At 46.4% G+C, this 24,515-nt stretch overlaps 7 protein-coding genes across 7 annotated transcripts; 6 read left to right on the top strand and 1 right to left on the bottom strand.

Annotated features, from left to right (window-relative positions):
- The first annotated feature begins 1,374 nt into the window (after positions 1 to 1,374).
- Positions 1,375 to 2,402, top strand: LOC128725827 (uncharacterized). The gene is made up of 4 exons (XM_053819599.1): positions 1,375 to 1,605; positions 1,703 to 2,005; positions 2,077 to 2,187; positions 2,252 to 2,402. The coding sequence occupies exons 1-4, from the start codon at positions 1,498 to 1,500 to the stop codon at positions 2,291 to 2,293; spliced, it is 564 nt and encodes a 187-aa protein (XP_053675574.1). The 5' UTR covers positions 1,375 to 1,497; the 3' UTR covers positions 2,294 to 2,402.
- A 426-nt stretch (positions 2,403 to 2,828) lies between these two features.
- On the top strand, positions 2,829 to 3,534 carry LOC128722780 (uncharacterized). Its single transcript, XM_053816461.1, has 4 exons — positions 2,829 to 2,855; positions 2,972 to 3,253; positions 3,319 to 3,429; positions 3,493 to 3,534. The coding sequence occupies exons 1-4, from the start codon at positions 2,829 to 2,831 to the stop codon at positions 3,532 to 3,534; spliced, it is 462 nt and encodes a 153-aa protein (XP_053672436.1).
- Positions 3,535 to 4,014: 480 nt separating this feature from the next.
- Positions 4,015 to 6,657, top strand: LOC128722777 (uncharacterized). Its single transcript, XM_053816458.1, has 5 exons — positions 4,015 to 4,089; positions 4,164 to 4,319; positions 4,387 to 4,644; positions 4,713 to 4,764; positions 6,329 to 6,657. The coding sequence occupies exons 1-5, from the start codon at positions 4,015 to 4,017 to the stop codon at positions 6,655 to 6,657; spliced, it is 870 nt and encodes a 289-aa protein (XP_053672433.1).
- Positions 6,658 to 7,547: 890 nt separating this feature from the next.
- LOC128727659 (neuropeptide-like protein 31) lies at positions 7,548 to 8,319 on the top strand. The gene has a single exon (XM_053821594.1). It carries the CDS (start codon positions 7,613 to 7,615, stop codon positions 7,985 to 7,987), a length of 375 nt encoding a protein of 124 aa, XP_053677569.1. The 5' UTR covers positions 7,548 to 7,612; the 3' UTR covers positions 7,988 to 8,319.
- A 737-nt stretch (positions 8,320 to 9,056) lies between these two features.
- Positions 9,057 to 14,021, bottom strand: LOC128727657 (probable aconitate hydratase, mitochondrial). Its single transcript, XM_053821593.1, has 7 exons — positions 14,012 to 14,021; positions 13,782 to 13,937; positions 11,008 to 12,467; positions 10,765 to 10,936; positions 10,321 to 10,532; positions 9,956 to 10,247; positions 9,057 to 9,875 (listed from the first exon to the last, which is right to left on the bottom strand). The coding sequence occupies exons 2-7, from the start codon at positions 13,812 to 13,814 to the stop codon at positions 9,687 to 9,689; spliced, it is 2,358 nt and encodes a 785-aa protein (XP_053677568.1). The 5' UTR covers positions 13,815 to 13,937; positions 14,012 to 14,021; the 3' UTR covers positions 9,057 to 9,686.
- A 373-nt stretch (positions 14,022 to 14,394) lies between these two features.
- On the top strand, positions 14,395 to 14,752 carry LOC128725111 (general transcription factor IIH subunit 5). Its single transcript, XM_053818831.1, has 2 exons — positions 14,395 to 14,497; positions 14,566 to 14,752. The coding sequence occupies exons 1-2, from the start codon at positions 14,463 to 14,465 to the stop codon at positions 14,750 to 14,752; spliced, it is 222 nt and encodes a 73-aa protein (XP_053674806.1). The 5' UTR covers positions 14,395 to 14,462.
- Positions 14,753 to 14,818: 66 nt separating this feature from the next.
- LOC128725110 (zinc finger HIT domain-containing protein 1) lies at positions 14,819 to 15,341 on the top strand. The gene has a single exon (XM_053818829.1). It carries the CDS (start codon positions 14,819 to 14,821, stop codon positions 15,290 to 15,292), a length of 474 nt encoding a protein of 157 aa, XP_053674804.1. The 3' UTR covers positions 15,293 to 15,341.
- The last annotated feature ends 9,174 nt before the right edge of the window (positions 15,342 to 24,515 follow it).

Raw genomic sequence — 24,515 nt, 5'->3', positions numbered from 1 at the left:
TGTTTCCCACGTTAAAGCTCTGAACCCATTGTAATGCAAACAGCATTCACGTTTCACATCAAATGTTCAAAAATTTCGGTGAGATGATTTTCAAAATGTCCATTTAGAAAAAGTTTGTAAAGCTTCATCTAGTATTTAAACTAAACACTAGACTCTTTACCCTTCTCGTACACGTGTAATTAATCATATTCCCATTAGCTATGATTATTCTCGGGAATCACCTTTTCTACATAGTATCTCCTTCGGAGAAACTGCAACTCCTCTTAGTGATCTTCCTTCCCAGGAGCGAAAAATACCAGTTCGTACGCAAGCGGCTTAGAGGATCGATTGCCGACCGCAACACGGGACTGACCTTTCCCCGAACGGCTAGTAAACTCTCCGCAAATTAGCAGCAACTACAACTTCCCGCACCCCAGTAGCCAAGCATTAACCGGCGTTAGTAGCAATAGAAGCTAATGGAACGATCGCAGCTCGATCTGCACAAGATCCGTCCACGTTACTTCTGTGTGGGTCACGTGTTCGAATGCTACTTACAACCGGATAGCAAAGATCGATGGCAGATCGATCGACCGGGGATCGTGCGACATTACTCTCGTACTATTATAATGAGTAGAATATTTAGTACGCTCATTGCGCACGTCATGGCCCCCGTCGGGTGTCGCTCGGATAGATATTGTCGCACAAGGTCGAGAGCAAGCCCTATAGTGGACAAAATATTCATCGATTACCGGGAAGTGGCCGCACTACTGCGCTTATCGACTGTTTACTTTTCCTGTTGGTGGAAAAATTGAGCTAATGGCGGCCGATAAAATCAGATCAAATGCCGGGAAACCTAGAGTGAGCTGTAAATTACGCTTAGCTCACGTAATTAGCAGCTTTCACACTGGCTTTTCCGGAGTTTCCACATTTTCGGGACGCAACGAACGGATGCACAAAGCCTACCATGAGACAGCTCCTGGGGGATTCGCAAAGCTGAGTACACTCTCCACCACCCCAAAGCAATAAAGGTAAATAATTCAATTTTAATTGATCAATCGCATACACCTTGATTTGCGCAATGCTCAGTCCCACCAGTCCCGCCGGGTTACTCATCTGGGATCGATCGGTTGACCGCACCGGCACTACAAGCAGGTGAGCATTAGTCAGAAGCGGTCTTCCCCGTTTTCCCGAAGCACTAGTACTAGCACCTAGATGGAGTACTAGCATGTGAGTGTATGCCTGTGTTTAGAAGCTGCGCGGGCTCACGATCTCACCCGGAGATGGGCTCGTGTCTGATGGTTGTTCATAAATAAACGCCACCAACCGACCGAGGAGGGATTCAACACAACGCGCTCGCTCCAGTCACGGTTCCGGAGCGGTACGATCGTGATAACAACGTTTGGCATATGTTTTCCGGTGCGCTTAACTCTGCCTGTTGCAGTAATCGATTAGGTGTCTTTTTTATTGTAATTCGTGTACTGGACCCAGAGCTGAACGCGCTAGAGTAGTACTTCCAAAATGGCTTCTGCAGCGCGTCGCACGGCACTTCCGCCGCAGGTCAGCGGCATCGTACGGTTCGGTCTAGTACTCCTCTGCACTGGCCTGCTGGGAGTCGCGTTCGCTTGTGTATGTATTTCGTCCGTTTCCATGGCGAAGACTTTGGCGAACTACTGCAGCAGGTGACCGAACTAATCGAGCTTCCCATACTTCTTCTCACCTCTAGAATGGAGGCTACAAGATCCGGATGAAGAAGATTGAGAACTGTGCCGGTCCGGATGCGGTGATCACTGCCGACGAGAACTTTACCGTGGTGTTGACGAAGAACTGCGAGATCAAATCGCGGGGTTGCGTGCGGTTCAAGGACTTTAAGAGTGGCAACGCGAAGTACACCATCACCAAGGACGGTGTGCAGGTTATGCAGGGCTCAACAGACATCTGTGACCAGGCGTCTCGGCCACGCCGTACGGAGCAGATCGCGGAACTGTTACGCAGCCTGGGAGTACCCGAAAAATGTCCGATCAGTGCGGTATGGATGCGATAAATACCTGCTAGTGTTTCGATAGTCGCTTTACTCAAAGGTTTCTGGCACATTTTTAGGGACAAATATGCACCGACCCCAGTCAGGTGGTGAACATCAATCGATTCAAGCAGTACCTTCCTCTGGCACGTGGCGCCATCGGTGTCGATGTAGCCGTCCAGCACGATTCGGTATGTATTACTGCTCCATGGATCTCTAGCAGCTTCGTCTAACCGCTGTCTTATCTACTTGCAGGGTAAAAGTTGCTTCAAAATACGATTTGACATAACGAAATGAGCGCTTGATCGTACAAAAAACCCAGAGGCCATCACCAAAGCATTGAGGAAGTGCCGATGATGATCGTAAAACTGTTTTGTTACCTTTTGTTACCACAATAAAAATATGATTTTCAATTGTATAGCTGCAAGCAAAAGTTTTTGTATCACTAATTGATTTAGAATTGATTTTTTATCACGAGAGAAGCATACAAGAGACTGCGTATTTTTGTGCTGCTTTTAAGCATATTTTAACTATATTATAGCTATAAATGAAATTCGAAATATTACGAAACTCACAGTGTCCAGATAATACATATCACAATGCATTTTGTCCAACTCTTACCTTTTATCATTCCAACGAGAATACACACAATCAATGCCCTCACGTAGAGGAGTGGTTTTATAATTGATGGTTTAGTATTCCACCCACTAAAAGATAGAAATTATCATGGAAAATGTTTACTTCCTGGAGGAATGTACTATATAGCTCACAACAAACAGTGGCATGGCATCAAAGCATTCTGTAGCATTCCAGTAATCGAACCCTCGTCAAAATGGCGTTCTCAAGCATGTTTTTTTGCGTATTGGTTACTTTTACCAGCATTTGCCACAGTTCTCTCGCTTGCGTACGTGTCCTGTGGCCGCATTGAAGTTACCCTTGCTACAACTACTCCAACCTTCTGATTCTTCTACACAGCAAAAAGGATTTACAATGAAAGTCACCAGCATTGAGAACTGTGCTGGATCCGATGGCGTCATTTCGGTATCGGACAACGCCGCCATCACCATGCAGGATGACTGTTCGCTCCAAGTCGAAGGATGCCTTAAGATGAAAGCTTTCACCACGGCAGCCGGCACCGTCAAGGTGTCCAAGAACGGAACACAAATGTTCCAAAAATCAATCAACTTGTGTCGTAAAGGCTCCAAGCTTCCATTCCTCAGTGAATTCCTGCAAGGGGATGTTTGCCCTCAGAGTGAGGTAATATATTTGTTTGTGTAAGTCGATTGGCGGGTTGTACTTGAAGGAAAATTCGCTCATTCCAGAACGAAAGATGTGTCGATCCTGGTAAGAATATCTCACTAGAACGCTTCAAGAAGATGATGTTCCTTCTCAAGGGTTCTATGGCGGTTGAACTTAACTTGGATCACGATACGGTAAACTTCATTGTTAACTTGTCTTAGTAGGATGTATCTTATGGAAAGTTCTAATCTTTTTAGGGTAAAAGCTGCGTGAAAATTGAGTTCGAAATAACCAAATGAAATGCCTAATGCACGATTTTCGTGCTATTGGATAACGACAGCAGAATAATGCGAAAACTGTTGGTGAGCTGATCGATATGTTTTGATGATAAATTGTGTTTACGAGTAAAACAAGAAATAAAACACATTCTTACTGCAAAAAGTACATATCGTGTTCGTGTGTGTTTTTTTTATTAACATTGAGTCAGCGATATAAGTCTAATGAATCCAATGATGTGATTTTTAGTATTTGTTTCCTATACGCTGCTTTGAAAATGGTTTTTATTCTAAACATGCTCCACAACACGTTCCGCGATGCGTTTTTGTGCTCAGTACCATTGCAACTGCGCAACCGATAAGCGCTGCACTTAATTACCCCGGAAATGTACTTAGAGTACGGATTCGAGGTGATCGCACCCGACATCGGTCGAGAGTAATATAAATATGAACCACTGACTCGCAGGTGAGCTATAAAGCTAGGTCAATTTTAAAAGCGTTGCAATGAATTTATCACAAAGTGCAGTTGCATTTCTGAGCCTGTTTCTGTTATGCTATGCCCGAAAAACAAAGGCTTGCGTAAGACCACCATCCAAAGCGAAACTGAATCTATCCTCAAGTGCTCAAGTTGTTTTATTATTTGCGATCAACAGAACCGTGGCTTCCAGCTGGTTATCAACCGCATCGAAAACTGTGCCGGCGAGGGTCAAATCATCACCATCGACCCAAATTCCAATGTCACGCTGACGGAGGATTGCAAAGTTAAATCCAAAGCCACGGCGCGCACCATCGGATTCCAAACGGCCGAGGTAACGACGTGAGCCAGTGAAACCAGTGTTTGAGCTTCTTAACTATGCCATAACCATTCTCTGTCAGATGCAAGTGACCATCACCAAGAACGGGCTGCCGGTGTTGAAGGAAACGATCGACATTTGTGCGAATTTGGAAGAAGCGGCCAGCAACAAGGAGGCGACAGAGATCATTACCATGCTCGGTGTGCCAGACCACTGCCCGGTGAGTGCTTCCGAGATTCGAACGGACGAAAGCCAAACGTACAGCCTGGAGAAGTACAAGCAACACTTGCTAGTGGCACAGGGAAGAGCCATTATCGACGTGTTGATCAAGCATGACAAGGTATGTGCAGATAACGAACGGTGTAGAACTCCACGTGACTCCTGACATCGTGTACTTCGAACTTTCAGGGTGAAAGCTGCTTCAAGATAGACTTGGACGTAACGGCTCCTAATGTTCTTGGTATATGAAACAATGCTTCAACACAATAGATCGCCAATTCTGAAAAATTAAATCGTTGCACACATCTCACAATAAATACTAATTTCAACACAAGTACGTTTGGTTTTTTTTTTCAAATGAGAAGATACTATTTTTGCCAAAATCAAATGATAATAGCAACATTACAATGTTTTGTTCTCGCAATTAGAATGGATTGCGTGTAGATAATAATGTCGATGGACGATAAGTTTTGCCGAAATACGATCACACGTGAACAATGCCATCTGAGCAATTAGACTTGGTTAAATCAACGCTTCAATTTCACCACACGTGAGAAAAAAATCTCACCGCAACAGCGACCTTCGTTTCATTCTCACTATGACATCTCACCGAGTGACCGGAAAACGGACAGTGGCGCCAAGTTTGAATTCGTTTTCGGTTCGCTCATTTCCCCCACGTGCGTTGTAATGTTACACGCATGGGACAAAGCCGGGTCGCCTATGTGCTATAATGTCCGTAAGCCGCGAAACACCTTGACTTGAGACACATCAATGAATCAGTTTCGTACGCGGTTTTATACGCCCCATTCATGAGGAAATCGGTGACGATGACCTCGTGGAATAGGAAACACCATGGCACAGTCAACTGTGACCGCTGGCATTGTGAAGATCGTTGACTGCGGACCGTGGAGTAGCTTAATTTGATTTGCATGTTTGAATGAGCTGCGTTCTTTCATAAGCTTTAATGGTGTTACTAATTTATAATATTTCGATGACAAAGATCATTGAAAAGTCATCAAGTTTGTATACAAGTAGTATAGCAAATTATGAAATATACCAGATTAGTAATGCTTCATCTTGTAACCTTCCCTCCAATATTTGGATCCATCAAACTATCGCCTTCAAAAGGCTATTGAGCTAATGAAAAGCCAGCAAAATGTTCATGTTCCCACTTTAGTTCCCACACTTTGCCTCACAATACAATTTATTAACCAATGCGACAGCTCTCTGCGCCAACTATGATCCACGCACCGACGATTACGTTTAGTCTTGAACTCCGACCGCCTCTTCTCGGAGCAGAAAAAGATTTCAAAGAGATAATTTCGGAGGTTGTTCGCCAATAAAAATGAAACAAGTCACATGGCCGGCCACGAACGCTTCCTCGTGGGTGGGCTTTATTTTCCTTTTAGTGGCACAAATTAATACACGTAAATGGGTTGCAACACCACGATGTAACACGTTTTGGACACCATTAACAGCATGCTCTTTCCGCTCGGTTCCGCACGGTTCCTAAATGTATTTTAATTGCGCCAAAACGGCATTGGAAATCGGAAATCGCGGGGACAATTGTCTGAGCGATTTTTGGTGATTGAAAACGAACAAAACGCTGCTCTAATTATGGTTAAATGGCGCCCATCGAGCATCATATGCAATGAAAACCAACCCGTCAGTCTGGAGAGGCGCTCATAAAGCACAAAATCGACTTCACAAACGCATCATGCTTGCCGGCATAGTTCTTCTCAGTGTCCTCGGTGTCTGGCCACCGTCAGCGACAGGTCTCCCGCGAACAATTCCCACGCCCCCAGCACCCGGAAGTGCACCCGTCCGTGCCGCCGCGTTGCAGCTACTTCCGGCGCTGGCCAAGGACACGAACGAGCTGGACCAGAGCGATCAACGGCGCATCAAGCGTAGTTTTGACATCGGTGGCATTCTGAAGACGATCGGACTGGACGTGGACGTTGGTGGGCCGGCGTTAAACTTTAACTCACCGAACGTTACGCTCGATACGCCCGTCGGAGTTGTCGGATGCATCGGAAGTCGTAGCCGACGGGATGGTGGCGTACGGCGTAGTCCTGATGCTGAATCGCTCGAAACGAGCAAAGAACGGAATGGTCCTTCGAACGTGTCGTTCTGAGACGTGTGTCACGTGGTGAGGCAAAAACCGGACACCGATCGGTTTGCCTTCCGAACGCACGATCATCGTGGATTTTGTTTTATTCGCAAAGTTTCATTTGCCACCACCGTGCACCGATTTTTTGAGTGGATTTAGGGTATGATTCACAGGTTTTGTGGAGCTTTTATCGCTTTACTAATAAATCAGTTTTCTTTTCTTTTCACTATATGAAATGTCAATGATTTTATTGTTCTTTCATTTTATGTTTCAATAAACGATTATGTGTCTTTTGGCAATTGGTCATAAATCTGTGTTTTTATCTATTATATTTATAAAACAGGTCATGTCAACTTGAATAAGTTATATCTATGGTATCATCACTACGCTTAAATGTTGCGAAGAATTGATTTAAGCCCTATCATCCCAAAATACTCCAATTAATAAATGCACCATTCTTAGCGAGTCAGTTGCATTTCGAACAACGCAGTAATCAAGGCTGCCCATACCCAGTACACGTTCTGCGAGCTCCCTCTACACGACTCCCTTCGAAAGGGCTCTTTTGGTTTGATCTTCGATCAACCGGCCCACGGTCCGAGATGACTTCTCGCCGGTAGCGCCACCCAGCACCGTCCGAAAGTGTGCGTTCGTTCGTTGGGTCTTTCCCACCATTAAGCAAGCACCAGGGCCGCCGCATGGGAGCAATCTTTCCCTCCCGCGAAAGATGTCGCACGTGACCTTGCCGGGTGGCGGATTGTCTTCACGTTTGGGTACCGCGGTACCGAAAAGCCGCTTGGACCCATGGTCCATCCCTTCCCTAAACCGGCACCGGAGCCCGGCGGCGGAATATAAAAAGCTCCCGCAATCCGGACAGACCACATTATCGTCTTACGAACGTCTCGTGGAAAGGCAAACAGGTGCAACTAAACCCTCCGGTTGGAGCAAGTGATCTTGGTGCAGAAGTAGAGCAGACAACATAATGAAGAACCAAACCCTGGTCAGTTTGTGGGCAGTGCTGTGTGTGGTGATGGTGCTGAGCTTCGTCGTGTCGGCGGAAGAAACGAACCCGGATCGAGTCAAGCGGCAGTTTGGCTTTGGTGGTGGATATGGACACGGATATCCAGGCATTGGGTATGGCGGATACGGTGGATATGGTGGATACGGCCACGGAGGATACGGTCACGGTCAGCACGGAGGATATGGGCTGTACGGAGGATACGGTCATGGATACGGACTTGGTTACGGACATGGCGGTCATGGATACGGACACGGAGGATACGGTGGTCTCGGATACGGCGGATATGGCCATGGTCTTGGCTATGGTCAGCACGGATTCGGAGGATTCTTTGGTTAAGGAAGAAGGTCGTAGTTTGCGACGATTGTGGAGATGAGTGAGCACTTTTTGTGGGTTAGTTTTCGATGAAATTGTGAACCGAATCATCATTTACTGCCAAATATACCAAATCCTACATGTTTTTTTTTGTATTATAAACAAGTGATTCAATTTAGGAGCAAACTCATAAACTTGAAGGAATTGCGCTCGAAAAGACCACCTGGTCCATTCAGCGTGTATTGTTGAGAACAATTGTAGGTTCAACTTTTACAAAAAGAGCAATTAAACGTAGTCAACATCACTCTGATCTGCGTTCGGTGATACATTTTCGCTGTGAATAAAAACCTGTTCCTGTAACCCTAAAATTGCCTTTCTTTTTTGCCACCCGTCAACTCCCCGTGTAGGATGGTGTGCTTAACCTTGACCATACGCACTGTAAAAAGAAGTTATACTAACTGTTGCTCGATTTTGTCCACTTCCTCGCCATGATGTGTTAGACAATATGTTTAAGCACGCCAGATGCCATCGCCCTAGTAACCTACATCTGGCTCAACGGGGATTAAATTCATCATTTCGAATCAGTTTCCGTTCCCTTGATTGTAACCTTGAACTATCGAGATTTACTTTCGTCAGACTTCGCCTCGCTTCTCTGGCAATGGACAGTGGAGAGCGTTGTACTTCTTTACTGCAATCCTCAAGTAGTGGCTTTACAAGATATATAAGCTTCCTTATAGACCTGATAAAATATAAGTGTCTTCACTATTGTATTCAAATGAAGGAACGATTGGACTAAAATTTTCAATCATAATGATTCAACCATCGTAAAATCTTATCTTAAATACATGCAACTTTCGCAGGTGAACTATGAAGAAAGCGTGTTTGTAGTAATCGTATTTATTTGCTCGCATATGACATACCTTTAAATTATTGTCTGAAGATTTGTTAAGAGAACTCTATGACTTGATCGCTCTTTATCAAGCCTGATTGATTTACTAGCCAATTGTTCTAGGCAGGTGATCTTTAATCATCCGAAAGTGATGAAACGTTGTTTGGAGTTGCTCGGAGAGCCCAGTTAATATAAAACAAAACGCCGAATAAAACACAGGAAGTTTATTTTCCGTTTCATTTAGTACGATAAGAGATACATGCTAATAACGCGTTCGTCCGCCAACTACCTCCGGCGGGCGAGAGGACGCCGGTCGGAGTTCGAAGATGTAGGGGGTTAAACTCTTGCACATTCGTTTCCTCTAACATTAAATTGCATTCATTCGTGCGGTAAGTAGCCTGAATGGGGACGACGAATCGCCTGGATCTTAGGTATTTTGGTTTGCTCATCATGTTGAGATATTCATCACTTCTACCGGCCAATCTAGTACGAGTACAGTTTACATTAAGTAGCGGGGGGTTAGCTTCGCGATTGCACCAGGGTAATGTTTGTTCTCTATTTACAATTAGAACCGCAGCCGCGACCAATGGCTTTTTATAATTGATTTAAAAACAATCACACACATAAACCGGTCCACAGCAAACTGGCTGCGAACCAACTAATAATAGTCGCATTTCCTCGGGTAAGAGGTACTGGGTGCTTTTCTTATCTCGCTTTCTCTCATTCGTTTTCTCTCTCTCTCTCAAGAATCTCTTCCTGCCGATTGTGGTATAGATGATGGCCAAAACGAGGGATACGGTCGAGAAACTGGATAGTCCCTTCGGTTGCACCTATTTAGGCCGTGATCTGCTTCATGCGGTTGAGGGCACTGCCGGCCTTGAACCATTCGATCTGCTGCTCGTTGAACGAGTGGTTCAGCTTAACCTTATCCACCTTACCGTCGGTCTTGATCTCGCAGTCCAGCTGCTTGCCTGGGGCGAAGTTGTTCAGACCCAGAATCGAGATCTTCGAGTGCGGCTGGACCTGCAAATACGGAAGCAAATTGAACGTGAATCATTTCCGTTTCCCTACAGTTTCTCTATAGCACTGGCTCTAGCACGTACCTTATCGTAATCGGCGGGGTTGGCAAAGGTCAGGGGCAGCAGACCCTGCTTCTTGAGGTTGGTCTCGTGGATACGAGCGAACGACTTTGTGATGATGACACGTCCACCCAAATGGCGTGGTTCCAGGGCGGCATGCTCGCGAGACGAGCCCTCACCGTAGTTCTCATCGCCGACAGCGACCCAGTTGATGCCCTTAGCCTTGTAGAAGCGAGCCACATCGGGAACGCCAGCCCACTCACCCGTAACCTGGTTCTTGATTTTGTTCATTTCGTTATTTTCGATGTTCGTAGCACTGTAAGAAAGCAAACAGATCGGTCAGCCGAGCAGATCGAGACGGTACATGTGCGTGAACGTTACACACTTACCCAATGAACATGTTGTTCGAGATGTTGTCCAGATGGCCACGGTACTTCAACCACGGGCCGGCAGCCGAGATGTGATCGGTGGTGCACTTGCCCTTTACCTTGATCAGAACGGTCATTTCGGACAGATCCTTGCCGTTCCACACGTCGAACGGTTCGAGCAGCTGGAGACGCTGGCTCTTCGGATCAACATCGACCTTCACACTGGAGCCATCCTGAAACGTAAGGTAAAGGAGAGAACCATAAACACCTTGACCCACATCACGGGCACGGGGAATTTTGTGTGGAGGAGGTGTTTCATCACATGCCACATGCCGTTCGCGCCCACAACAACTGATAAGATAAGGCAACTAGCAGAATTTTGCGTACAGCAGCATGTTTGAACTTTGAACGGGGTGCTGTCTTACTTTCAAAGCTCTCAATCACGTGGCTATATTAAAAACATACCGACGGCGGTGCCTCGTAGGTGTCCATGCCAGGGTCGAATCCTTTCTGGGGAAGCTCGTCACCGAACGGCGATTCCAGCTTGAATTTCTTGCCATCCGAGCCGGTCAGTTCATCAGTCAGTGGGTTGAAGTTCAGGGTACCAGCAATCGACAGGGCCGTTACCAGTTCAGGGCTTTCGATGGAGAGAAAGGGGGCAACATAGAAATTAATTTAAAGCCGTAACATAGAGCACAAAGAACTTACCTGGTGACGAAGCAATGCGTGGCAGGGTTGGCATCGTTACGACCGGTGAAGTTGCGGTTGTACGACGTCACGATGGTGTTCTTCTCGCCCTTCTTCACGTCCTTACGGTCCCACTGGCCGATGCAGGGACCACAAGCGTTGGCCAGCACGGTGCCACCGAACTCCTTGAACGTCTTCGCGATGCCATCACGTTCGATCGTGGCACGGATCTGCTCCGATCCAGGAGTCACGTTAAACGGAATTTTCGACTTCAAACCGTGCTTCATCGCGTTCTTAGCGATCGAGGCGCAACGGCCCATGTCCTCGTACGACGAATTCGTGCACGAACCGATCAGGCCAACACGGATGTCCATCGGGTAACCGTTCTTCTTGGCGTTCGCGCCCAACTTGCTGATGGGATGTGCTAGATCAGGGGTGAACGGTCCGTTGATATGCGGTTCAAGCTTGTCCAGATTGATTTCGATCACCTGATCGTACTTGGCGCCGGCATCAGCCGTCAGTACGCTGGACTGGAACTTGGTTGCCTCAGCGGCGATCGACGAACGGCCCGTCGAGGCCAGGTAATCCGCCATACGCTTGTTGAAGGGGAACACCGACGTGGTAGCACCAATTTCAGCGCCCATGTTGCAGATTGTCGCCATACCCGTGCACGAGATCGAATCGACACCCTTGCCAGTGTACTCCACGATCGCACCGGTACCGCCTTTCACGGTCAGGATGTCCGCCACCTTCAGGATAACGTCCTTAGGCGACGTCCAGCCGCTAATCTTGCCCGTCAGGTGCACACCGATCACGTTGGGGCACTTCAGCTCCCACGGGATGTTGGCCATTACGTCGACGGCATCAGCACCACCGACACCGATGCACAGTCCACCGAGACCTCCACCATTCGGCGTGTGCGAGTCAGTACCGATCATCAGCAGACCGGGGAACGCGTAGTTCTCCAGGATGATTTGGTGGATGATGCCAGAGCCTGGCTTCCAGAAGCCAACGCCGTATTTCGCACCGGCCGTCGACAGGAACTTGTACACCTCGGCGTTGATGTCCTTCGCGCGGGCCAAATCCTTCTCGCCACCGATTTGCGCCTCGATCAGATGGTCGCAGTGGATAGTCGATGGCACAGCGACCTTCTTCAGACCGGACGAGATGAACTGCAGCATCGCCATCTGAGCTGTGGCATCCTGCATCGCGACACGATCCGGTCGCAGGCGCAGGTACGAGACACCACGCTGGATGTCCTGGTTTGCCGGGTCATCCAGATGCGAGTACAGCACTTTCTCGCTGAGCGTGAGCGGGCGGCCGAGGCGCTTCTTCACCACCTCCAGGTTCTTCTGCAATTTCTCGTACGGCAGGTACACATTCTGGTCGAACTTGGACAGAGCGACCTTCGAGGCTGCGGCACAAGACGCATGGAACTGACGCTCCTGGACGTCGACGGCGTAACGGACAACCTTGCGGGCCTGTGAGGGAGAGTGAAATTATTATAACCGTTTTTTTTATATTACAATTAAGCGAGTCAAAAAAGCATTGCTAGCAAAATCGACAACATTATCAATAGGAACAGAGGCCGCTGTCTCAAGCCATCAATACTGATAAGCCCAATCAACCCTCTACTAGTCACGTACCACCCTTGCAGTCAATTCGGTTTGAGGATCGATCTTGTTAGCGCTCTTCCCGTTCTCATTCTCTTCCGCCGCGTACGATCATCACCCAGGGACGATCAACACCGGTACGTGATCGATGCAAATTGCAAACCCACCCCGATAGGCAGGATGGTAAACATAAATAGAAACAACCCCTAACTCGCGATAGGCAGCGAAACTTTGATCTTCGGCCGACACGTGATACGCGGAACATTCGAGCGCGGATGTCATAGAGGAAGTGGGAAGTGTTGAGAGGGGGCTCGGCCGGTCGGAAGCCGTTAGCATACGTAAATAAAAGCCCATGGCGTGACCTTGGCGGCGCAGGAAGTACGTACCAGTGGTGGTACAAGAATTGGTGACCATTTGCAAGTGTAACCGGTTGCCACCGGCTCGAGGAAGCCGCCCGGTGACATTTGCAAGGACGAACTCGTCCTTGAAGGCGCTTGCCGTAGCGCGCCTAAATTCGAAGGTCCTCATGCACCACGTTCATTGATGAAAATCGTGAAAGCGCAATCATGGAGAACGAATGGCGCATTTCTTTTTCTTGTTTGCAGTTTTCTTATCGCTACATAAACGAATACGTCACAAGGTGTCACGGACTGAATGGGCTGCGGAGGCTACTACACACGTTCTTTGCAGGGCCTACTATAAGTGTCTTATCGAGAAACGGTCCTCAATCACTTAATCCAAGAGCTGGTGTCGCGATAAAAATAAGAACACCTACACACCATCGCTGCGGGGCCATGCATTGGGCTGGCATTTGAATCCAGAGCAAACCGTTTTCGCACACGTTTCACAAATGGAGCAGATGTGTACCACCCACCTCGCCATCATGCTGCCCGGCACGCGCGAAATGGCAAAGGCTGAGCTGCGGCAGAACAGCTCGAATTTTCTCTTAGTCGGATCGATTATCTAACCAGCCCCCGACGTCGGTTTTTCTCGATCAATGTTCTACTTTCGCGGGCACACACAGAAACACACACACTTGACCAAACAGATGAGCAATATTTTGCGCCGCGTAATGAGATGAAAATCCCTTAAAACGGATTATACCGTTGGCAGAGTGGAGAAAATTCGAGCTCCATTCTGCCGGTTGACCTCGGAATGTCCTTTTTTTCAAGCTATACCAACCTGTACGTTCAGCAGACGGGAGTAGTGCACCATGTTGGTAGCTATGCTGGAGTTATGCTTGCTGCACCGGAACGAGGATATTCAACACCACCACCAGACGACGACGATTCGATGGGTACAATCGGAAATCTTCAGCCTTCTCAGCTGGAAGATGAACTGTTGAATGGGAAATTGCGCTTAGCGATCGTTATGGGCCGCACAGAGCAGGGCCTAGTGAAATAGTATGTTACCTAACCCACAGGAATAAAATGAGAATAAAATTGAAGGCCGTGCGCGAATAGCATAGGCAAATCTGACACTATCCACGTGGGCAGGTTGGGCAAATCGTACCCGAATGACAGTCGTGATCAGCACTGCTATTTTGTTGAAAATGGAGCTAAATTATGTTTTTTACTTTATGTAAAGCACGTCTACATTGAAAAAAATTAATTATCCATCATTTTTACTCACATTCTATGGGGTTTTCAGTCCGATACAGAAGAAAAAGGGATCTAAGTGGAAGGATACGCATATGTTTTTGAGGTTACTGTGATTGACGTTTAGCGTTGTCAAAAGTTATGTTTTGTTTCTTAATGCAAATCGCAATAATGCCGGATGCTATTACCGCTTACGTATAGAAGTTAAATTCATTCAAATTATAGTCATATCGGTTTTCGTTGGCAAAATAAATAATTTTCTGCCATGGTGAATGTTATGAAAGGTGTCCTAGTTGAATGGTAAGTACAGAAAAACGTTCTTTCCATACAGAATCATTCCTATTGCTCCGTTGCTCGTCTCTTTGCAGTGATCCCGCTATGAAACAATTCCTTCTGCACCTGGATGAAACGCAATCACTAGGAAAAAAGTTTATCATTCAAGACCTAGACGAAAAGCACCTGTTTATATCAGTTGAAATCGTCGAAGTTCTTCAAGCTCGCGTGGACGATTTGATGGACCGCATTAGTTTCCCACTGCACGAGAAGGAAGCTTAAACGACGCTACGGGAGAATCTGGGTTGTTTGCTTGCCATTTGGCTTCATCAGTTCCAAGTACATAAAATGGCAGGACGAGAATCGGGACGCATTAGGGAAGCGGACAAAAAGCGCACCCTCGACGATGCGGCTCGACAGCGGCGCGCTCGGAAAGCACTGGAGGCGTTGGAGCAGGACAACTTCCATGAAGATCCGCATGCTGATTTGGTGATGTCAAAGAAGGTTCCCAAATTTCACGACAATCTTGAAAGTAGTGGCCCGGGCAGGAAGAAGAGCCGTCGCACCAAAGGAGCGGAATATTACCGGGCGAAGTATCGTAAAACGTTCCCCCAACTGCTCGAAGAAGACAAACAGCAGCGGCCAGAACCGCCAAATTACTTCAGTGCTGCTGCACCACCTTCCCGACTTCCCGAACGGCACTTTTGTGCTGTATGTGGGTTTCCATCGAGCTACACTTGCACAGCGTGCGGGACGCGATACTGCTGCGTGCGCTGTTTGGGAACGCACCAGGACACGCGATGTCTCAAGTGGACCGCTTAGAGTGGAGTGTCAACTGAAAATCTCTGTACAGTTTTATCACAGTGAGAAATAAAGGAAAAACGAACTATAATGCTCAAGTTAATCTTGTGTTTAAATCCTTAACAATCAAAGTAGATTTATATATTTTCGCCAATCCACAATTGCAACGAATCTGTTGCGAAAAGAAAGACTGCACACAGCTCCTGTATGAAGTAAATGAATTTCCACAACCGGATGTGATGATATTTTCTTTTTATTGCATCCTAAATATGACATAAAAATTATTGAATTGTCTAAACGTTAAACATACTTTTCACTTCCCGTCCAATCGCTCTAATCGCCCCCAGCGGTGCCTATGAAACTGGCCCTTCAAATAGTCTGAGTGTCTGACACATACTGAAAACTCGTACGGTTATATGCCATATATATAGATTTCAAACGGAAAACCAATTTAAATACGCGATCCTTCGCCACCGAACAAGTAACATTGCGAGTAATGCTTAATCCTTCCCGTGTTCCGGTGCCATATGTGCGGAAACAGTGCTCATTCTTTACATTTCCTAACTAAGCGCCAATAAACATGGTTCTGTGTTCCGTTTTGCCTTTATTCCTTTTCATCACCCAGTTCGGTACTCCTACGAGCCAGTGTGCTTCTAGATTTTTTTACGCGGGCCAATATTTCCCCCCGGTCGCCGTCCTATTTTCCGATTAAATAGTTTTAGTAATAGTATGCTTTTTTTATGAATGCTCCTATGGAAAACCGTAAATCGATTATAGGACTCATGTACGCCGGTTCAATTACCGAACCCAGCAGCGGCCGAGCTGGTTGCGGTTGCCTTCGCTGCCTTCCGCTCCGAGGATATAGTTTTACATTTTCACATCCCCACGTGAGGGGGTGGCATGAAAACGCGAGTGTCTCCAACCGAATTGATGCGAAACAAAAAAAGCCTAACATACACACATACACGTACACACAACACCTGGTACCATCCGATCGCAATCAACCCGTTCCGTGATGGGTTCCAGCGGCCTAATTCTTTTTTGTTTCGTTTTTGTTCTACTACTCTACGCAAGTATTCGCTATCGATTTAACTACAGGCCGCTACGCGTCCATATATATATTCTTTTTGTTTTCCTCTCGCTCTTCTTATTTCCCGTTCAAAAGTTCGCTTACCACATCCGGGTCCTCGTTGGAGTGCGCTCAACCGAACTGGCCCTCCAGCGCCACGAGTGTCGCCATATCATCATTGTCGCGGTCGATTAAGCTGCTAAATTTGCGCTGTACTACAGCAGAAGTGGAGTGGAAAATAAAAACCAACTGTCGCACAATGATGCCGCCGGAAAATGGCCGCACCGGTGCGGGAGTGCAATGGAATGACACACGCTCACGCAAAAAGTTGGGGGAAATCCAATCACTTTGTTCGAACCGGTTAAAGAAAGGCTGCTACAAAAAAAATTAAAAGCGAACCGGCAGCGGTATAATTTATCGCCCGGTACCTCTCTATCGAGGCGCATAATCCGGATGGATAAACGCCTCCGGACAATCCGGTTATCCGGTTGGGGAGGGATAAATGCGATTTAAAAAGGAGCGTGCCGGACCACAGAACACCAAACACCGTAGGGTTTCGCACCCACTTATCGACTGGCGTTGCAGGACGCAAGGGACCCTTCCCATTTCCAATCGCAACAGCCGGATGCATTCTATTGATTCTGCGTGCGGATGCCACGGGTGGCATGTTCCCAGGATTTTACGGGATGTGGCCTGACAATGGTTAGTGGAATAAAATAAAGTGAACAATCACCCCTACCCGGGTATGCGCAGAACGGAAAACCGAAGCCCCCTTGTGACACAAAAATAAAACACCATTAATGGGGCTGCTTTTTAAACCGTATGGAGCAAAGGAAAATTAACTGAACCGTCCATAACATGGCGTGGAAATTGGTGGGTTGGCATGCAAAAACACTGCAGCAAATTCACTCGGACGCGTTCGACCGAGCGGTGCTAGATTGTGGATATTAACACCAGCCACCAGCCAACCGTAGAGTTTCATTAGGTTGCACTTTCACTCAACCGACAATAATGTGCATTTTCCGTTGGTTATCACATTTTTAAAACAAACAAAAAATATAATATTTCCTCCTCACATAGCAACCTTTGCACGCGGTTCTGTCAAAGTGCATTGTTTTTCTATTCCTCCTCATTTTTAGCGCATTTGTGGAAACATATTTCTTCCGTCTATTGTGTTTCTTTTTCGTCTTCATTGAACATCCATTTGCAGCACACACTCAATGCACTAAAATCTATTGTTTCTGCCATTCGGTTGTGCTTATTTTTGCTCCTGTTTTCGGTTCTCTCGTACCTCTATCGTTTGGCATAGTTTTTTTTCTCGCTTTACAGCTCCACCGGAGAGCTTTTTCTCACGACCGCACCATGACAGGTGTTGCTGATATGTTTATAATGTACACGCTTCCGTGAGCTTTCCCCTGTTGCTTTCGCAAGCCAAACTGGAACTGGCCAGGTCTCTATTTTACGAATTCCGACCATCTCCGCATCGTTGCCATGGGTTTATTATTATTTTTTCGTTCTATGAGAAGTGCAAACATATATTGAGCAACGCCATTTATCTCCATGTACCGCCAGATGCATTCTTTCATGCACCAATGGAGAAAGAACCGTATTTTCTCTATCGTTCTTTGTTTATTTGTATGGTTTTGTGTGTATGCGCCTTTTCGCGAACTATCGAACGCAAGTTAGCATCAACCGGGGGGGAGCATTTTTTTTTGGTTTTAGTGGCATGATGTTTAACATCCACCTATTTTTTGTTTACTTCACTTAGCTCTCAGTGTATAGTTAAATTATCGGCATTTCGTTTAGTTTGTATTTATTTGGTTTCGTTCGTCAATAACAATTAATTGGTCCTATGGTTTCGAGAGCGTCCAGATGCGGGAACGTTTGTTTCGTGTCTCATAAGCGAGAATGCTGGCCCACCCATCTGACCGAGCGGTGAAATTGTTTGCCTCTACGCCCTACTCGTCCGGATTTCCCATCCAGCTATCCAGGTTGATCAATCACACAGCCACAATAATATATTGTGTGCTAGCCACTGGAAATGCGGGACGCCAGGATAGGCTTGCGGAATCGCATCCAAAAGAGGCCATTTTGTGCGTGCATTATTATTTGCTGCACCCAACACACGCTGATTGGTTTCCGTCCCGAAATGGTTCGGATTGTGCGGTAAGTCACCGAACCGGCACAATCAGCACCGCGGTTGGAAAAGCTAATTAAGATAGCAATTTAACCATGGCACGCTACCCCAGTTTGGCAAGGATTAGGCTTTTGGTTGGGTGGCTGATGGTGGGTGATTTGGTGACCGAATAGTGATTTTTGGTTTCGTTGATTGACTCTTTCTCAGGAACTGATAATCTCTGCTGTGGAATTAAAACGGGATATTATGAGTCCCAACAATTTGTTGTGGTGTGATATAAAAGTTTTAAATTCTGTTTCCATGAGAATCTACCTCAACATGCAATGCAATGCATTCAATACTGCAAGGGATGATGTAATGTTTTCCATGGCCATACTAAAAAACTAAACCAACATATTATTAAAACACAGTTTTGATTGCATTTTAGAGCGCGCCAAAATTTCAACTACAAAATGCGCACAAATTGCAAATTCCGACGGCACTCGGTGGAAAATGCAAATTGGTGTGCGGCAACGTACGTGCACACTTCAGTAACTGCATATTGCACCCAACATATTGTACGCTCCGTTAATGAAGTGCATTTAATTTGCTCGCAAAATCTAGCCCTTTAACATCTTTTTTTGCTCGGAGCAAAAAAGCCACACAATGGTACGGTGTTTTCTCGGCTGCGAGGATGCAATTTGCCTGAGTTGAACAAAACAATCGAAAAGCCCTCCCAACCGTTCGTACCACTTCCATTCTGTGCTAGATTTGGGGTTGGGAAATTGCAAGCGGCTTGGAAACATGCGCTGCCACGGTACCACGGTGATGATTGAAGACTTTTGGCGTGTTCGCCCCATTTTATTAATCGTAGCCTGCCGGCATCATAGCTACGGCCCTCGGAGCATGGTAATCAGAATGGTTGGGGTCTTTTTTTCCTGCACCGTACGCCTTTCATCGCAAGTTCCGCGATCGCTGCGAGGCGACGAAGGAAGCACAGAGAGACGCAACGCGAAGCAGCAAACATTGCAAACAAATTGATAATAAATTTTCCCCGAGCTTTTCCCGCTCGAAACGAAGCATTGGTGTACCGATTCCATTGTTTGCATGCGCCAGCACAGACTAGCGGATCGAGCTCGCCGGTAGCAACGCATGCACGAGAGCGCCCAGTTTTATTTCCTCGTCACGCTCGATGCAACAATGAAATTAAAAGCAGTCCGAATGGTGGGCGCATCCGGTTAGGCTTCCGTGCCCACGTTCGCCATCTAGCGGGCATCTGTGGAAGTTGCGTTTCGTTTTGGGTTCTCTTTTTTTAGGTGCGCCCGGAACAAGACACCAACGGCCACACCCGTAAGGAATTAACGGTTCAATATCCAAACGGTATAATTGAATATATGAATTCATTATTATGCCCTTCGTTTGCTTTCACCTCCGAGCGAGCGCGAGTTCTCGTGTATCCATTTTCATTAACCACTGTGCGTGTGTTTGTGTGTGTATGTGGGTGTGATCACATTTTCATCTTTATGTTTGCACACTGCATGGTCCAGCAGTCGAACCAAGTATGAACCGCTTGCCCTTATTCGGTGGGTGAAATTGTATTACCCTTGGCTAGCAACCGAAATGGGTCCACTTAATCCGCGTTTGCTTGAATTGTTTGCTTCGCAGAGGCTTCCTTTACCGAGATTAACGGTGTTTCTTTTCCCTGTTCGTTGGTTTTAACTGCCCTTTCCTTTTTTTATTATTTCGTTTTTACACTGTTCCACTCTCCGACGAGTGAACCACCAGGCGCCTCCATAATGTCGATTTAAATTACGCCCATAAATCGCGAATTAATTTCACCGGAACCGTGCTCATTTGAAGAAGCGTGGCGTGCTGTTTATTTAAGGATTTTGTTTTACGGCCCACGATGATCTGTTGCCCGACGGAGCGAGCGGCATAAAATCAACCGTTTGCGTAAAAGCTCACCGCTGTAAAAGCTCCGTACAAATCGCTGGTTTCAAATTTAAGTGTTCAATCAAATGACCTCTGTTTCAAATTAAAAATAACACTCACACACACACATACATCAATAAACAAAAGTAATGAAATAAATCTATAAGCCCAGCGAAAAAAAAACTCATAGTCCTTCGTGCATGTACCCGATTGTGGGGGCGAACATAAAAAAGAAGCGTAAATAGTTGGAAAACCCCAGATGGTACCATTACTAGACATTTTTCATTCAATTACACTGATTACAGCTTTCCCTGGAGCGCCCGGTAACTAAGTTTCGTACAACGTATCCTCACTTGATTGAATTACAACCAGACTTTCTCGCTCGCTCTTTCGCCCTTCTCTCCACATATTCCTCTGGGCTATGGCTAGAGGGGTCTGCTACGCCCACCCGCGCCTTCCCACCCACGCATACATGCTGAGCAACATTACATAACATCCCTCCGTTTGATTGGAAGTGATTCTTTATGATGGCGTGGAAAATTGGTACTCAATTTTTCCCTTTCACTCTGTGTTCTCCTTCACGTCCACTTGTCGCCCTTTCTCGGAGGTTGCCACATACACATACGAGACAAAACACTCGTTTTCATAGCCGAATAGAGCGTTGCACCCCGGTGAGCCATCTCCTAAACAAAAAAAGAGCCATCCGCCCTTTAAACATGTCAAGTAGAAACGATATTTTTATAGCACGTGGGAAGCCATAGGAAAACGTTCTCCGCGCAAGGATGCCGCTTCACCAAAGGAGCATCGATTGAGCACGTGCTCGCCCATCGTGGGATGATGGCTCACTCTCGGTGCTGGGCGAGGGATTTAAGCCGGCATACCCATTGGCGTTGTGGTATGTTGTGCCTTAATGATTCCTTTTCAGTGCCAGCCGCTCCAACCGTCCAACCATCGGCGAACCTTCCACGTGCGATGTTCATTTTCGCTTTTTATCAAAGCCCCATAATCGGATAGCTTACTCACGGTGCGGTATCATCCCGCCCCGGGAATGCGCCCGGAATAACCTTTGGAGAATGTGATGCCGAAATAAAAAAAAATAGTCATAAAAAAATGGTCTTTCCTTTCCCGTCTTCCCCGATGCCATTGTCGATCCTTTTCAGTTGGCAGAGCATTTGGGGATGTGGCCGTGCCAACGTGCCTTGGGTATTGTTCGGACATTCGGCACCAGGTTGGAATGTTCCTATCAAAATACCGTGTGTGTGTGTTTGTGTGTGCAATTTTTCCTGCACATTTTGTTCCTCTATTTGGCTGGTGGATTTTCGTACCAAAAGCGCCGATTTTGGAACACCTCGAACGGCACCTGTTGCTTGCTGGTGGCCGCTTGTCCGATCCTTGTTCCGATTTCATTGGTATTGTGTGCTTGCTCGTGTTTCAACGAACGTTGGAGGAAATTCATTTTTCATAGCCCAGTAGAGTGATCTTTGCTGTGTGAAAACCTCCGGCAATCGTTTCGTCGCATCGAAGTGCTACCAGAGCAGAAAAGCTCTGGAAAGGACATTTTTATTTTCATCATATTATTGCACACAAACACATCCCCAAAAGAAACCCCATTAGAGTGAGCAGAACGAGCACAGCTTTTTTCCTTGACCCCAAAGAATAAAAACCACTCGTGAACGCACTGTCCGTGGCGTTAAACTAACCGTGAAAATCATAAATATTAACTCGCCTGTTACGCTTATGTTGTGACATTTTCCACCCCGAGTGGTCTCTCATGCGCGAACGCGTGTGTGTTCGTTGTTATCGTCCGCTCGTTATCTCGCCTGAGGGAGTATTTTTTGTAAGTTTCTCGAGTTTTTTCACCATCCACCCTACATTTGATGGCTTGCCGAGGACGATTCGATACCGTTTTGCGACACGGTTCGTTGGAGTCCAGAAACCTATAGAATCTCTGGCTCGGTCGAAATCTTCGGCCCGGGCTGGGTTGAGTTACACATTTTGAATTTTCCGGAAAATTGGAAAGCTAATAAAACCCTCCCGAGACAGGACGGCGAGCTTTCCTCCGATTCGTATGCCAATTTTATTTACCCACATGGCGCTCTCGTCGGTAATTGTTTATTCTTTTTTCCGTGGCTCGATGGCCGGTAAATGCGCTCATGCGAAGCGGGAGGGTTTATTAGTTCATGATGCTAAACGTGGTCCAAACAGTGCAAAAACAAAAACGTTCCAATGGATGAATCAAATGAAACAAACATGTGCACAATTTTACTGAGAATATTCATGAAGAAAACCTTCAATCAGTTTTGAACGCCATATGAGCACGTTCAGTGGGTTTATAATAAATGAAGTTAACAATCACGACTTTTACGCCCAAGTTCCTGATCAAAGTAAGAGAATAGCTTTCGTAGTAATTAAAGTAAAACACAAGCTCAGTCCGAGAGATGAGTTTAAGTACCATTTGCCAGTTTCGAGATTTCTAAGCTAAAGACGAGATTCAGTGCCCAACATTCATTCGAATTCCTCTTTTCATGCCATCCAAAAGCGATTGGTTACGCTTTTGTTTTATTACCCAGCTCAGAGGAGGTGAAATCATGCACCGTCCATCACACCAGTACCGGCACAACTCGTGCCAAGTGACAATATGAAAACTTTTTTAATTATTCCATCGATCGGCACCAGGCGCCTCCATCGACGGGTGTACTGGAGTAAAAGGGAGGCAGAGGCGTCATAAAATAAAACAAAACGAGCCTCGTGTCGAAGTTGTTCGTACATTGTGCACGGAGAGCGCACAGAACCAGCTGGTGACGCTCGACGGGCACGTTCGCCTTTTGCTGATGCGATGCAAACCAAAGGATTAAACCAACGAGCCGAGACAAGGACGAGTGCGGCGAGCGAGTTCATTCTGCAGCCATGCAAAACATCCCCCATCCCAGCCAGTGAGATAGTCCAACAGCGTTACGTTGCGTTGGAAACGGTTCGAATTTTATCGTCCAGCAGCACACACGTAAGAAAGTTGGTCGGAAATTGAGTACTGGCTGCGCGTGAGCGGTGCCGTTGGGGCAGGTCGGATCCTGCGGGAAATTTGCAATCAACAAAGCGTAACACTTTGGCAAATTCGCTACCATAGCCCCCGAGAGGGTCTCTTGGTCCAGGGAGCATCGAAGCGGACCATTGATTCCATTTATTCTACCACTCGCAAGCATCCAGGCCGGCGCATCGACAAGTCCTCATTTGGTTCCACAACAAAGCGGGGCGATTACTTTCAATTAAGCTAATTTATTGCCCCATGTTTTGTGAATCGTTCCATCGCTCCAAAGGCGGCCGCATTCCGGTGGGAACCGAGCGTAAACTCTCAATTGCAAATTAATCCCGGGAGAATAGAAGACAACGGTGGAATAATGAAACAAAAAATGAACAAAACTGTGCTCTGCCTAGTACAGCTCAAGCCGAGGCGATGCTAATATTCAACGATACGAAAGCTGGGACGGCGATGAAGAATGGAATTGAATAAAAAATGTAATGATGTAATTAAAGTGAAAGCAAACAAAGGGCTGCGTAGACGTATGTAGTTGATTGTGCTTCCGTAAATAGTATCGCAGTTGAAGCAAATGATAACTAAATAATAGTAAATATGAAAGCACTGAATCTAGAGCTACTGAAGCATAAAAGAGGATAAAGGTTGTGGTTGTTTTCCATATCTCATCAACAAAAATCACAATAAACTAAAAAATACGTTTTCTTGTATCACAACTTCCTTAATTTAAAGTAAATTAGCTATAAAAAACGCCTTGTAAAACCAGCTGCAATCAAACGCAACAATGATCGCTCGCAGTCCCTTTTGTTCATCAACGTTGACATGGGATGGAGATTGTTAATTCTTCCACCGCACAACCAACGAAACTACGCGGAAAGTACCTAAGGTCCTATCGAAACTTTGAAGGATAAAATGTCACCGGCCATCTCCAACACCGGGTCAAGAAGAGACAGGCATGGGCGGGAACACTTTTAATTCAAATTAATCTCATTAATTATGCAATTACTAATCATAACTTAATCCGGCGGCATTTCCAGGCGCTTCCGCGTCCGCGATGGTCACACCACTCCAATCGCTATTAGCGAGGTAAAGGTAT

This window comes from Anopheles nili, chromosome 3, assembly GCF_943737925.1.
Source record: "Anopheles nili chromosome 3, idAnoNiliSN_F5_01, whole genome shotgun sequence".
Taxonomy (NCBI): Eukaryota; Metazoa; Arthropoda; class Insecta; order Diptera; family Culicidae; genus Anopheles; species Anopheles nili.
This window is presented reverse-complemented; position numbering and strand designations above follow the sequence as displayed.

What these genes read in the sequence shown, in the direction of transcription:
- LOC128722777 (XM_053816458.1), top strand. Translation starts at nt 4,015, where the DNA reads ATGAATTTATCACAAAGTGCAGTTGCATTTCTGAGCCTGTTTCTGTTA. An exon ending in TGTTGATCAAGCATGACAAG is followed by an intron (nt 4,645 to 4,712) that starts GTATGTGCAGAT and finishes TCGAACTTTCAG; the next exon opens with GGTGAAAGCTGCTTCAAGAT. An exon ending in AACGGCTCCTAATGTTCTTG is followed by an intron (nt 4,765 to 6,328) that starts GTATATGAAACA and finishes CCACGCCCCCAG; the next exon opens with CACCCGGAAGTGCACCCGTC.
- LOC128725110 (XM_053818829.1), top strand. Translation starts at nt 14,819, where the DNA reads ATGGCAGGACGAGAATCGGGACGCATTAGGGAAGCGGACAAAAAGCGC.
- LOC128725827 (XM_053819599.1), top strand. Translation starts at nt 1,498, where the DNA reads ATGGCTTCTGCAGCGCGTCGCACGGCACTTCCGCCGCAGGTCAGCGGC. An exon ending in TGGGAGTCGCGTTCGCTTGT is followed by an intron (nt 1,606 to 1,702) that starts GTATGTATTTCG and finishes TCTCACCTCTAG; the next exon opens with AATGGAGGCTACAAGATCCG. An exon ending in AAAAATGTCCGATCAGTGCG is followed by an intron (nt 2,006 to 2,076) that starts GTATGGATGCGA and finishes GCACATTTTTAG; the next exon opens with GGACAAATATGCACCGACCC.
- LOC128727659 (XM_053821594.1), top strand. Translation starts at nt 7,613, where the DNA reads ATGAAGAACCAAACCCTGGTCAGTTTGTGGGCAGTGCTGTGTGTGGTG.
- LOC128722780 (XM_053816461.1), top strand. Translation starts at nt 2,829, where the DNA reads ATGGCGTTCTCAAGCATGTTTTTTTGC. An exon ending in TCTCAAGCATGTTTTTTTGC is followed by an intron (nt 2,856 to 2,971) that starts GTATTGGTTACT and finishes TCTTCTACACAG; the next exon opens with CAAAAAGGATTTACAATGAA. An exon ending in ATGTTTGCCCTCAGAGTGAG is followed by an intron (nt 3,254 to 3,318) that starts GTAATATATTTG and finishes CGCTCATTCCAG; the next exon opens with AACGAAAGATGTGTCGATCC.
- LOC128725111 (XM_053818831.1), top strand. Translation starts at nt 14,463, where the DNA reads ATGGTGAATGTTATGAAAGGTGTCCTAGTTGAATG. An exon ending in AAAGGTGTCCTAGTTGAATG is followed by an intron (nt 14,498 to 14,565) that starts GTAAGTACAGAA and finishes GTCTCTTTGCAG; the next exon opens with TGATCCCGCTATGAAACAAT.
- LOC128727657 (XM_053821593.1), bottom strand. Translation starts at nt 13,814, where the DNA reads ATGGTGCACTACTCCCGTCTGCTGAACGTACAG. An exon ending in TCGAACAACATGTTCATTGG is followed by an intron (nt 10,248 to 10,320) that starts GTAAGTGTGTAA and finishes GCTTTCTTACAG; the next exon opens with TGCTACGAACATCGAAAATA. An exon ending in ACCCCGCCGATTACGATAAG is followed by an intron (nt 9,876 to 9,955) that starts GTACGTGCTAGA and finishes CCGTATTTGCAG; the next exon opens with GTCCAGCCGCACTCGAAGAT.